Here is a 14,223-nt window from a genome sequence, read left to right as displayed (position 1 = left end):
AAGACAAATTATTCCTATGATTCTTAACTGCCAACTTCCTTTTTCCCCCCAATCATCCGCTGTGGCCACAGGGCTGACTGTACATGCTCTGACTGGATAGGGAATGTACAGAATGCAGATGTGGTGTGTATAGTATGCTGTCAGAGTTAAGCCCTATGGGGCACCGTCAGGTGTGGGTGTGGAGGACAGGCCTGACTAAAACACCAGTAAGCAAGCCAGCTCCCACAGGACCAGCTAGACATTCACAAGATGATTGCTTTTTGGGGAGATGACTGAGCGTTAAAATCAATGCGTTATGTAACGTGTCAGAGAGCGACTTTACAGACTCGTATGATGGTCTTGATGCAATGTCATCTTAAGGCAGCGTCAAGGAACTCAATCTGACCACATCCCAACTTGTAAATTAAATCATTTACGTCAAGACACTAGAAACACAGGCTCCTTTGCCTCACTCTGTTTCTCATTGCTAGTAATTGTCACAAAATTTGATTTCCACCAACACCAGAAAGCTGCATTGTTCACAAAATTAGAAATGTGATGAAAGTTTGTTGTGGCAAATGTACTCTGATCTCGCTGACTAAATCCCCTGAGAGACAGCCATGTGCAAATAATAAACACGAGTCTTGACATTAGGCTGCTTTCAAAGAAGCTATTATCTTTACTCAATGCTTTGAAGGCAAAGACCAAGGCTCTTATTCGCTTCCTGTTTATTTCCCTCAAGATTGCGTTTATAAGTGGCAAAACCAATTCTGGCACAGCTGATTGTAATAAGACAAGGAGGGGAAAAACCTTGAGCAAACAGGGCAGCTGCATGTCAGTGCTGCCAACTCAAACCCACCATGAACACAGAGAGAGACTTATTGACCAACTTGTCATTGACCATGTGGACGGCCATCCAGATGTGGTTGCTGAAGTCGGTCATTGTCCCCATCGTCAAAATCACAGGATGTTCGCGGTCAAAAACAGGCGTATTTCAAGGAGTACACAGAAAAAGTCCTGTTTCTAGACCAGTATGCCAGATGAGACTTCAAAAACACAATAATATAACCAACATCTTGGAGTCTAAATAGGTAGGCTAATTCCAATTCCATGCTACACTGCGTGGCATAATGTGAAAGGGGGCCAAAATAACAAGGCAGCAATTAACTCCAAGATGAACATTGATTGGGGTAGAGCATCTGCTGGGTGATGAGTGCTTGCCTGAGGGCACCCAGGCACCAGGGGAGAGGGATGGATGACCGTGAAGTGAAAACTCACCTGAAATGTTCGGAGCCATTCTTGGAGCCCTGTGGGAGGCTGGATGGAGGTGATGCGCCGCCTCTGTTGACCCTGCCCGTTGGAGGTTCGGATGTGCCCAAAGGTTGTGGGTCCAGGGTACGGGACCAGCCCTGGACTGCAGGAACAGACATGGGATTAACCCAAAGGGCAACAAGAACTGAGGTGGAAATAGAAACTTGTGGAAGTAGTGAGTTGCTCATTTCTAACATGAAAACATATCAGGGCACTGCGAGGATATGATTTAGACATGAAGTACACACAAGATGAGTTTTAGTAGAAGCAGACGAGCAGGTGCAGATCTGGCATCTGCATATATTTTCCACCTGGTTCTAATTACAGATGGCAGTGCAAACATACAAGTGTGGAGAAAGTTGTAGAGCAGGTACTAATGAGGCACGCAGTCATGATTTTCAGCCGAGAATAGACGGCAGGCTTCCTAAAGCCACATTCCCTCAAAAAGAAAAAGCAGCTGTTGGGGTGTGTGTGTGTTTCCACAGTCAACAACAGCCTACTTCTGGACATAGTTGATTGAGTTTCGTGAAGTCACGTCTGTTCTTAAGTAGCACAGTAACATTTTACAACGGTTCTTGATGTTGTTTATGAGAAGAAACCACAGGTACAATAATAACGTTTTCTTTAGATTTTTTCCCCCTCCCACAAGACCACAGAATGCAAATACAGCAGTCCCTAAATAATTGCATTCTACGTCAACCACCCTCAAAGGCAAAACGCGTCAGTTTAAGTGGCCGCTAAGGACATCCAAAAGGCGCGCCGCTACTATGGTACTTGAGGGGGGGGGGGAGACGCTCAGCAATTTCCAGTTCCTCCTTGGCGACGGGAGGATTGGGGAGGCCAGCTGGGGGGGGGGGGGGAGAGCTCGGTCTCATACATTTTACATTTTAGTCATTTAGCAGACGCTCTTATCCAGAGCGACTTACAGTAAGTACAGGGACATTCTCCCTGAGGCAAGTAGGGTGAAGTGCCTTGCCCGAGGACACAACGTCATCTGGCATGGCCGGGAATCAAACTGGCAACCTTCTGATTACTAGCCCGACTCCCTCACCGCTCAGCCACCTGACTCATCTGACTCCTCATAATGGATTCATATTTAATGGGATTGAGATGGGAGCCGGTGCTCCTGAGGAGCTGCCGCTCGGTCAGAAGGTACGAGGGAAGGCCAGAACATTTTAATGGCCGAGAAACATGCAGCGGCGAGCGCTGGGAGTGGGGCTGGTTGTCATAGGAGTGCAAGTAGACATTCATCATTCATATAGTAGACATGTCCTGAGCCTCGACTGGGGGCAGATCTTCCCCATGCCATGGCTCTGCTGTATAATGGAACGGTTCCCATGGAAATACATGTGTCGATTCATACGGTTTTGTTTAGGCAAATGTCCGTTTAGGGGATGTCAGGGCTGTCAGTTTAGGAGAGTCGGGAGATAAGTCACGATGCATTTCCTACAAAGCAGTCTATTGTTACAACACACGGACCCTTGTCTGTATGTGCAGGCTTATGTTTCCATGTATGGGGCCAAACTTCCAAATGAACACTTGAGAGATTTCCCACACGTTCACCTTCAGCAGCAGGAAAAGGAGGGTCGCTCTCCTACCTTGAGAGGTAGGTAGGAGAGTCTGGGGGAACATCTTACCTTGAATAATCGGGGCCTTTGCAGGGTTTTTTGCCAGAAGGGAACGTTCGAACCTCTGGGCCATGGTCCAACTTCCTCTTCATCTGCAAGACAAAAAAAACAAAACAAAAAAAAATTATGTTAGAAGCAATCAAGCAAAAAAGAACAAACAAACACCACCGAATTCAGAGGCCTCCTGTTACTGTTTCTTTATTATAGCTGTGCAACCTGGCAAGTGTGTAGATTCTTAATTTGCTTACTATACAGATTACTTCCGTTCAAAGTCAGAGGATGTTCGTCATCTTGGTATCAACCTTTACAAGCGGCTCTCAGGAAGTGCACAAGGCAGGGTACTCATTTAAGGAAATAAATGAAATGGAAATGTGAAAATAACACACCGCGAAATAATGCCCACAACAAACAACCCAATATCACTTTATGAAGAGTCTTAATCACGACTTTCAAATATGCAATCTCACATCACAGGGGACCCCTCTCTACCCATAACGCTTTAGTAATCACTGGATGGGAATACATGTATGAGAAGCGCACTGCTTCACTTGTTATTCAGCCCAGGAATGAAAGGGTGTTGACGTTTGAGTGTTTCTCCTCATCAGTGTTTACTGAGGGGCCTAGTAGCCCGGCTGAGTTGAAAGGCTGTGTGTCGAGGCTGCTTGTAAGTTGATGAGTTTCACTTATGCATTCCACACTTGAAGGCCCTTTGACAGGACTGAGAGATCCCACCAAGGGCCCGAGGACACGCGAGCCCCGACGCGTCTTCAGCAGGGCTGACGTACACAGGGCCTGGACACAAACACATGACACTGACCAGGAACGCCGAAGCATACACCCTCCGCAGTAGAATAGTGTGATTTATATTGAAGGCTGGAGAGGAAAATAGAGCAACCCCATTCTTTACTGTCCTTCCACGCAAGCAAGCAAGCACGCACACACACACACACACACACGTCCTGCTTTAGTGCATAGTTGGAGCCTGGATACGGAACATCCAACAGCGAAAACAAAAGACTCAGTGTCCACTGACTCGCCACACCGAGCACCAAAAAGCTGATTTGAATAAAAACTATTTTGGGGGGTGGGGGGCGGGGGGTAGTACAGTGTCTCAAATGGATTGGTGCCCTGGATGAATGGAAAAGGGCCTCCTTGGGAGGGGCACATGGGATTTTCAAAGCATTTAGACCCATTTCTCTCTGTGTCATGTTTCAGAGGCCAGTCAGTGTCGTCTCCAGTAAGCCAAAGGCCAAGCCTGGTCGTGACGCCGGATCATTCTCCTCATCAAACCCCCAGAGCTCTTGCGTATGGACCCGAGCATGGCGGTACAGAAGGCCAAGAACACAACACTACATTATGCTTGGTTCGCCTCGCATACGTAAACAGGTTTACTAGGCCTCACTGTGCATCAGGCCCACTGGATAGGGTGAGAAAGAGGAAGCCAAGGAGGAGGTTCAGATGTGGATGTTTTTGCCCATACCTGATCCACTGAATGGGAGGAGGGGGAAATAATCACTAGATTCCCCAATCACAATAGTGACTGACGAGAGAACCGCCCAATATGCTACTTTGATTGCTAATCAATGAATAGATTGACGCTGATGCTTCAGGAGGGGGGAGGGGGCATATTTAAATAGTGGCACAAGCTCTCCGTCGCACCATAATGAAACACCTTTACTGATTGAGGTTGTCATGACAAAATCGGTTGGCTGAGGAGAGTTGAGGCCGACTGGTGATGAGACGAGAGAGGGGAGGGGGGGGCTTCCCTGTGAAGAGCTGAAGGTTTCGATTAAGGACCCCATGTGGGGAGGTTCATTTCACAGAGTGGAGAGACGGACGACTGATCAAGGCCCATCCAAACAAACGGGGGGAGAAACAGCTCCTTATATAGAGGGACAATGAGTGAGGGAAGCAAGATTCTCGGGATCACTGTGAATGGATGACAAATTCTATGAAAAAGCGTGGAAAGATGCAGAGGAAAGAGACTTGATGATAAACACATTGTGTATGCTGCTGAGGGCACAAACGCCTTTTTCCATTTCTTTGAGAAATTAGGAGCCGTTTAGTGTGGAGAGGGAAGTGGTTGAGTTTTATAAGATGTTTGTGCTGGTTGGGCTCTCGTATGCAAACCTAAACGTTCTTTGAGCGATGATCTCACCGCAATGGCAGTCCCTGCACCAGAGAAAGTGTGTGTGTGATGGTGGTGGGGTGGGTGGGTGAAATAGAAAGTAGGAAAGGGTGGTGCTGTTTGATAGGGTGTGGTGTGTGTTTTTTGTTTGTGTGTGTGTGTGTCTAAGGGGTAGGGCAGTCCTCCTAAGTGCCTGCATTCAACAGAGCGTGTAACCCGTCTCATGTTTCAGCTATGGGAAAGGGTAACCCCAGACGAGAGGGGCAAATTGTGTCTGTGGACCTTCTAATCGGTCACACCGTGCCCTGCCGGCCTGGTCTGAGGGTCAGATGGCTGAGCGGTTAGGGAATCGGGCTACCAATCAGAAGGTTGCCGGTTCGATTCCTGGCCGTGCAAAATAATGTGTCCTTGGGCAAGGCACTTCACCCTACTTGCCTCGGGGGGAATGTCCCTGTACTTACTGTAAGTCGCTCTGGATGAAATGCGTCTGCTAAATGACGAAATGTAATGTAGTGGTCTCTCTCGCTCAGCTTCAACAGAAGAAGAGAGTTGGACATGGAGACAGAAACAGAGAGGTCGTGAGTGGGCGTGAGAGGCTGCAGGCCTCTCTAGCGATGTGGCATCAGCTCCCCCGTGTTATCACATGTTGCTACAAAACAGTCTATTAGAGGATCTGCTCTTTCTCACAACGAGTGTCAAGTCTGGCTTAACCAACGGGCTGGATCGTCACATTGAAATCAGAGGTCTTTCAAAAGGAGCCGTCTGAATGACGTCTCTGTGAAAGGCCAATTATTCAATTGCTGTGTCAAACAGGCATGAAATCGGTTTGATCAACATCTCTAAATGAGAAAAACATCCATTGGAATTGCCCATCATTGCCTGAGAGATGGGAGAGAGCGATGGGAGAGAGCGATGGGAGAGAGCGACGGGAGAGAGCGACGGGAGAGAGCGACGGGAGAGAGCGACGGGAGAGAGCGACGGGAGAGAGCGACGGGAGAGAGCGACGGGAGAGAGCGACGGGAGACAGAGATGCGAGAGAGTGATGGGAGACAGAGATGCGAGAGAGTGATGGGAGACAGAGATGCGAGAGAGCGATGGGAGAGAGCGATGGGAGAGAGCGATGGAGAGAGATCCATCTTCCAGATCCTGACAGGGGAGTAAGCACCGGGGCTAGTCTCCTTTCAGAAACGGAAGCCATACACTGGATCATATCTCCCCCTTTGAAGAGCAAGTCTGTGTGCCTTCAGTCTCAGCCTGTGGGGGCTGTAAAGAAGAGCGGGCAGAATTCTGATGAGAACACGCTCCAGGCACCGACTTCAGAGGGAGGAAGGAGAGCAGCGATAACACGAACCCAGAACCAGACGAGCAACACGGGGGGAAGACAAGCCTGAAATGAGACAAAACCCTGTGCACTTCCTTCAAATCCCGTTGACTGCCACTATGGACTAAGACATTGGAGGGTGGAAAGCTGGACACTTTCACGGGGGGGGGGGGGAAGGGGGGAATTGACCTCTCCGTCTTCAATGCGTTTGACCAACATCTGGCCACGCTGCAGCATGTTCCGTCGGTGTGGGGAAATGAGCAGGAAGGTATTAAATGATTGGCGCACATAACATGAGCCCCATAATCTTCAGCAGCTGCCCTCACTCGCCTGTGTTGTATCGAGCGTTCTGGACCTGCGTAACCGTGGACGCGGGTGCCGAAGAGAGGAGGGGTAGCCGTTAACGGCTATTAGGCTGATTTTCTGCTGTGCCGTTCCTGGCGGTTGATTGCCTTTCATATGACTCGCAGTCTCCGCCGAGCCAAGTGATTAAGCAGATCATCAGCAGCGTTAATCATTAAGTCATCGACACTTTGCAATGTTATCGTTAGCTGGAGAGCTGTGTTGGGTGCAGCAAAAACCATGTTCGGTCTTGAAAGACAACCCCCAGAGTGTGCTCCAAATCTCATTTAAGTCATAATTGGTCTGCTTTTGTTGCTGTTTATGTTTCTGGCACACAGTGTGTGATTCTGGGGGAAAAAGCTCACTGGCATCCTCTGCCTAGTACAAAGACCTGACACAGTGACCTATTATTAGTGTTCAAAGCTTTAAGTAAGAAAAATTATGGTAACACTCCCTTGAACATTAAACTTAGACAATCCAGAGAGCTACACTATGCAGTCAGTTGAACACATAATAAAACAACCTGTAATAATGACTAAGTGAGATTAGCAATAATCTGTCACTTTTTTCCTACCAAGTCACACAAAACAAAGACCACCACTGCTTGGTTGCTAAAATCATTGTGGAGAATAAACGAAAGATGACTAAAGGGAGGTTTCAATAAATTATAATATCACTACAAATATTAGATTTACTACACAAGGTGCAGATCCACTGATTCGGTTAACAGATATGGTGACTATAAAGACGTCGAGAACACGAACATGAAAGCGGTTCATTTCTTGTTCATTTGCAAATATTCCCGTAAAGATTATTAAAAATACATAAAAATAAAACATGACATTTATCACTCAATCTCAAATTTCTGTTCCGTACCCAGAGCGGCAGGATAAGTAAGCAAAGCCAATGATATTAATGAATACAAGGTACACGGACTGTGACAGCCCACATTTCATCCGAGTTCGCATCAAGGCGGTTCATCCTCCGCAATGACTAGAATCATCTGATGTTACGGAAGAGCGTATTATGCAGCCATTGGGATAAAACATATTTTCCCGAGCGCTGAGTCAATATGTCAATCACTATAACAAAACTACAGCCGGATTTGCCGCGGATGACAGTGCATATTGACAACAGATGTATATAAATCCTACTTACTTTATAGAAAATCATCTTTAAAGTGCCGTAGAAGCCCATTGTGGTAATCCGATGTAGGTTTCTCTTTTTACAACGAAATGTTGAAGCCGAAATAATATCTTTGCGGGGTTAAAAGATCGCTCTGACAAGGCGAGGGCAGTGTACTCTCAGGTAGATCCGACACTATCTCCGATGTGGACATGCTCGGGCACGTCACCGGACGGGCGTGCGTGTAGTAGATTCCGGTAAAGGAAAGCTCCACCGTGTCACAGAGAATGAGGCTCAGTATCAATTCGATTCAACCGATTCTGAGAGCTCGCGCTACCGACGACCCCACAGGACTGCGGGTGGATGAGCAAGGGAGAGAGATGAGGGGGGGCGAAATGAGACGCAGCATTCGATAGAAAGAGGGGAGGAGTGGCGAGTAGAGACCGTGCCCTCTCCACTGCCTTTACAACACTGGCTTCTGCGCAGGAGTCAAATTACATCTTCCCCGGTGGCGAAGAGGCAAATGGTGCAGTCTGAGATTCAACAGTATGCGCAGCGCATCAATTATACGAGCGGGGAACGAATACACAGCAGATGGACAAGCAGGAGGGAATAGGGCGGATATTATGCTTTTTTTCCACAGCTTAAGCTGAACCGAAAGGACCCCCTCACTTGTTGCGGTCTGCGTATGAAACCCCGCCCAAAATAACAGAACGTCCAAACCCCTCTTGTTCTATTCTCTCATCGGGCAGGTGTTCCTCTCAACTTGCTTTTCAAACGCTGTATAATTGTTCCGTGTACAGACGGAGGAAACGATATTAATGAAGCCAACAGTAAAATTCAGCGAATAGACTACAAGTGAACAATTGATTTTTTTAACAGTTTAACAACGTAGTTCAGCCAGGACTCCAAATTGGAAAACGGCCGGCCATTATGCTCCGTTTGGCCGTGGTGCATAACATCTAGGCCTACTTCAGGCGCACCTGGTCTGTACAAATAAATTGGATGGCATTCCTACTCCAATGTGGCAAACAATTATACGCACCTTAGTTAACATAACTAGAGCCCAAGTGATGGCCAAACAACCGGGAAGGCTTTATTAGAAGCAAAGAGCTGCCAGTGAGAAGTAATTAGCAGCCCTGAACCACATATTCAGTCCAAAAACAAACAAGAACTTACAAATGAAAACCAATATTATGGTTTATGTTAATGCAGATTTCTTCATATATGGGCCATTGTCTAAAACCCATTTTTAGCATTACTGTCACTCCTAAGGAAATAGCTGGGACTAAAGGGAATCTGGTAACCTGCCATTACAGGTAAGGAGCGCAGCTTGCCCTGTCTTATTCAAATAAGGTATTTTGTTTATTTTGATCTATTCAGACAAATGGGATCACAGGGATTTAGTATTACGCTCAGGAACAACCTGGCAATGAAAACAGTCTGCAAGGCTAGAATCCACCAAACATGTTGAGACTTCTCCTTCGAGGACAACGCAAGTCTTAAAGCTCATGTATCATGTCAACAAAGTCGCTCAAATAAATGGACTGTAGAAACATGGATGACTTTCTACATACCCTCACAGGCATCAGAGATGCATACTATGATATTGTCTATTGAAAATACTGTCAAACAGGCTTTTGTTCTTGAGGATGAGGTTTTGATTCACAATGGCCGGGTTTCCCAGATTCGTTAAGAAGCTCTTAACGCCAATAGCTTCTTAGGAGCGTTCTAAGAGCGTTCTAGAGTTTAGAACGCTCTTAAGAAGCTCTTAGCGTTAAGAGCTTCTTAACGAATCTGGGAAACCCGGCCAATGTCATTCAGAGTGTGCCATACATTCACATCAGGACCTACTGGTGCAATGCCGGTTGGCGGTGAACGCAATCCTCGCAAGAACCCATGGCTCCATCATTTACTACAGCTCAACATAGTAGCGAACACGTTTATATATTTCTAATGTTTTCCTCGCAACCTGCTAATCTAAGCATCAACATTGATGACACGCGACACACGTCCTTGGGTCTTGAGCAATACACCCGGCAATTATCAACTTTATGCAGTGCCCGGTTCTCGAGATAATTGAGCTGCAGACGGATTCCTGCCTTTGTAGTTTGATTTAGTTGTATCAGTCTTCACCTCACAGCCTTTGCATGTGTCAGTCATGAGTCATCAACAAAAATAAGATTATGGAGGATGATAGAGCCCATATCTGTCAACACACACACACACACACACACACACACACACACACACACACACACACACACACACACACACACACACACACACACACACACACACACACACACACACACACACACACACACACACACACACACACACACACACACACACACACACACACACACACACACACACACACACACACACACACACACACACACACACACACACACACACACACACACACACACACACACACACACACACACACACACACACACACACACACACACACACACACACACACACACACACACACACACACACACACACACACACACACACACACACACACACACACACACACACACACACACACACACACACACACACACACACACACACACACACACACACACACACACACACACACACACACACACACACACACACACACACACACACTGTGGGTCATGTGCAGATAATTATAGAACATGTACAAACCAGTTCTGATCTGAAGGACAAACACACATTCACACTCGCAGGTGCACACACACACACACACACCCCCCCACCCACCCCCACACACAGGGCTTGTAATGTTTCATGTCAACCAATTTCTTGAAAGGGGTACAATTGGGGCCTCTGAAAGAGTTCACCTGCTCCCCGTGTATGGTGTTGCTGGAGAGGAAAGAGGGTGTGCAGGTGCAGGGGTTGCCAGATTGTCCGAAGCTTCTCTCCTCGCTTTCTCTCTTTTGTTGCCACAGCAACACCAAGCAAGGAGAGGGTGGGCGAGAGATGGGCTTTGAGACAGCCAAGTTTTAACTGTATTAGTGAGTTTGAAGGATGGGAACGGGGAGGGGGGTGGGACGGGACGGGGGGTCTTTTGAGAATCCTGCTCGCTTCCCACCAGCCCAACCTTTACACAGCACATTGGAATGTAACAGGAGGAGTTGCGGCACCCCTCCCTTTGAGGGAGGGGGGGGGGGGTGACCTCTCTGTCGTTCCCATTCTGCCGCACGCTAAAGCATTAGCAGGCCTCCTCCTGGCACTAACCGCCCTGCTTATCAACCCCCGTCACCCCCCCCCCCCCCGTCACCCCCCACCAGCATCACTCCTCTCCTCAGCAGACAGACACTAGGCTTCTCAAAACAGGTGTCTCTGGGAGCAAACTCCTTTCAGACCCTTGCTTTTTTCCCCTTTTTTCCACCTCTCTTTCATTCTTGAGTGATGAGTAAAACCAGCCAGATCCGTGATGAATGGATCATTGTGTCGTAATATCTGGAACAGCAGATAAAGTGTAAAAGTACTATCTTGTAGCACTGTTGTACACATACCTGGGGGGCGAATGCAAATTCTGGCTTGCTCTATACAGTAAAGCTTCCCTACACAAATAGTAGGCAATGTGGGTTTATGGTTTTCTGAGCCAGACTTTCAGCATCATGTTTTGAGTTAAGCAATGGGAGTAAAGCATGCACACATGACAAGGAAGTAGAATTACCCATTCAGATAATTCATACGAGAAGAAAGGGTAAAAAGTTTATGCTCTTAACCTTCTTCGGTAGGATTAGATGGATTTGAACATGGTGTGCTTTTCACGCGTAGCAGATGTGGATAGGGACATGGGCCTCCTTAAGCAAATGTTTAACACGGGGGGCGCTGAACTTGAAGGGGACCAAATGCCTCATGGGTAGTGGCGCATTGCTAAAAAGCCGGCATGTCATTGTGTGTCATTGTCCTCTCCGTGAGAGAGGCGGGGGGTCCGGGGGAGGCCCTCTTCCCCATAGCGGGCCAGCTGGAGGTGGGGATCGAGGCACGGCCCTGGTTGGGGGACAGATGACTTGCGTGCGCCGGGGCCGGGTTTGATGAATTTAGACTCGATTGTGGCATTCCAAGGAGCGCGATAACGACATCATCTGCATGGGGGCGTCATTAGCATAGCCTTTAGCCACGCATGCGACACTGACCCCCAGGGATGGGGGTCAGGTCCCACCAGGCAATGAAAGCGAGAAGCAGCATCGGCTCCTTGTTACATCTCCTGGCTCCATGGGAATATAAAACAGCGCCTTGGTAATATTTGACTGGCTTGTAAATTACAGGTTGGCTCTCAAACTCGACTTGTGTCGAAAACATGTCTGGCGTACTGTATGGCCTGGCATACTGCAAGGTCGAGGGAAATTTAAGAAAGTTCCAAAGACGACTGCAATGCTCTGAATTGTGTTGAAGTGAATACATTCCAAAACGAGAGGTTAATACAAAGTGTAGAAGCGAGTCCAGCCACCCTCCTCCACACACGGTCAAACCCATGGCACTAGGACCGGGTGATGTCGGGTGATAATAGCACAATAAATTACTGTGACTAAACTAATATGGAGGCTTTGTGTGTTGTTTATCACACAGCAAAATCTAAATTGAGCTATATATTTTTCTCAGCTGAAAGCTGGTGAAGGTCACACTTTATGATAACGCTCTGAGGCTATAGTACCCTTTTCCTGCCTGCTAAAAGGCAGTCAAGAAACAATGTCAATGAAATGAGAGTTAAATAAAGAAACATCTTACATGCATCTTATTAACATGCCACCCTAGTGAGAGATACCCTAGTATCTCTCCCTAGAGAGATACCTTAGTATCTCACTAGCTGTAGCGTTAATGATTTTAACAGCAGTCAACTTCTAGGACTGAACTACTGGAGGAAGTGACATTGTCAAAGCGAAAGGGAGTTGCGTGTGTGGTAGTGCTCCTTCAGAGATATTGTACAAACCTTGTCCAAGAGCTGCTCTCTGGAAAGCCTGAATAAATCAGCTGACAGGAAGTGCTATGGATGGCTGAAATTAGCAATGAAAGATTGGAATCTTTAAGGCCAAGTTGACTTTTGTTATCACAGGAAATTTGACAGATATTTTGAGATGGAGATGTTCTGCTTAAATGGAACAGGGGGAGGAGGGGGCAGTTTTTGTTACAGACAGATTATCAGGGACACTGACGGGAAATCCTATTTGCGATAATTGTAAAGTTGATCTGGAAGTCCATCTCGAAGTCTGGAACTTTGAAAATCTGCTTTTCATTCAGCAACTCAGTTAAATCAGCTTTGGCATATTTATATTCACTCAGTCATCTCATTCACAAACAAAGACATGAGACATGAGAGTTATGTAATTGAGAGACGCAAGCTGGGTTAAATGGGGTGTCTGTTTGGCTTAACAAACAGATAAAGCTCTTTAATTATACAAAATTGCCACTAAGGCAAAGATGAAACGCAGACCAGAAGTTGCAGCAGAGTTTTCTTTGTGTGTGTGTGTGTGTGTGTGTGTGTGTGTGGGGGGGGGGGAGGTCATCTCTGATTGCTTGAGCTTGTGTGAGAAGGATCTGGGGGCATTTAAAGTGACATCTTTAAAAACCTGTGCCACTTCCGACCACATTACTAGCAGTTTACTTGCATTGTTCTCTACTTCTTATATACTTTCCGAGTCCATCTATCACATATTTAATATCCCCTGAAAGCCCTACGCAACCTCTGGGCTCCAATTTGCATACAGGGCTGTTCCAAGCCAATTGGATCAGGAGGAAATGGGCCTAGCCTCCCAGGGGAGCTCTTGCCCTCCTCTAATTGGATCAGAGGCCATGCTATTCAACCCAGACATCTGCAAGTGAAAGATAGGAAGCAGGAACCAAGCATCCACTGCACTTTGTTTGGGATAAACATTAGGGAGAAGCAGCGTGCATGTTGGCCATTTCCCCTCCTTCACCCAGACATTTACCTTACTTTTGAAGGGGCCATTTTCAAGAAGCTTAGCAGACTCGATGCAGGCACTGAGGCGTCAAATGTCATGGCACATGGCTACTGCTGAGGCTCTGGTAATTTCCTTATTATCCGGTTGCATCTATAATAAAGGATGACCTTCAACACAGAGTGGTGTGTGATGCACTTTCCAAACACGACTGGCTGTTTCAGAATGAGGAACGCGTGGCCACTATGCATACGGGGCAGACAGCTTGTGCGCACACACACACACACACCTCCACCACCCACGCTTGCACTTTAGCAAAAGGACACCACTTTCCTGTAAAAATAGCTCCAAATTATAGGCCTGACGCTCTGCTAACAATGCCTTAATCTGCATTCTCATGTGCACTAGAGGGGGTGAGGAAAAATGAGCCAGAGGAAGATGCAGCCCAGAGATAGTATGTCTAAAAGTAATAAAAAA

General features: G+C 47.1%; 1 protein-coding gene across 2 annotated transcripts in view; it reads right to left on the bottom strand.

The window, feature by feature from the left end:
- The window catches only part of fbxw7 (F-box and WD repeat domain containing 7), a 60,586-nt gene that overhangs the window by 15,791 nt on the left and 30,572 nt on the right, over window positions 1-14,223 (bottom strand). Inside the window, exons 1-3 of one of the 2 annotated variants that reach the window (XM_067250502.1) lie at window positions 7,868-8,180; window positions 2,928-3,010; window positions 1,258-1,393 (exon numbers count right to left, since the gene is read on the bottom strand). In XM_067250502.1, the coding sequence (XP_067106603.1) occupies window positions 1,258-1,393; window positions 2,928-3,010; window positions 7,868-7,906 (258 nt within the window). In that variant the 5' untranslated portion in view covers window positions 7,907-8,180. Of the gene's footprint in view, window positions 1-1,257; window positions 1,394-2,927; window positions 3,011-7,867; window positions 8,181-14,223 lie in introns of those variants that run through there. The other variant, XM_067250501.1, reaches the window with a different exon arrangement.

Source organism: Osmerus mordax, chromosome 14 (assembly GCF_038355195.1).
Source record: "Osmerus mordax isolate fOsmMor3 chromosome 14, fOsmMor3.pri, whole genome shotgun sequence".
Lineage (NCBI taxonomy): Eukaryota > Metazoa > Chordata > Actinopteri > Osmeriformes > Osmeridae > Osmerus > Osmerus mordax.
Note: the sequence above shows the minus strand (reverse complement) of the source record. Positions and strands in the feature narration are given on the sequence as shown.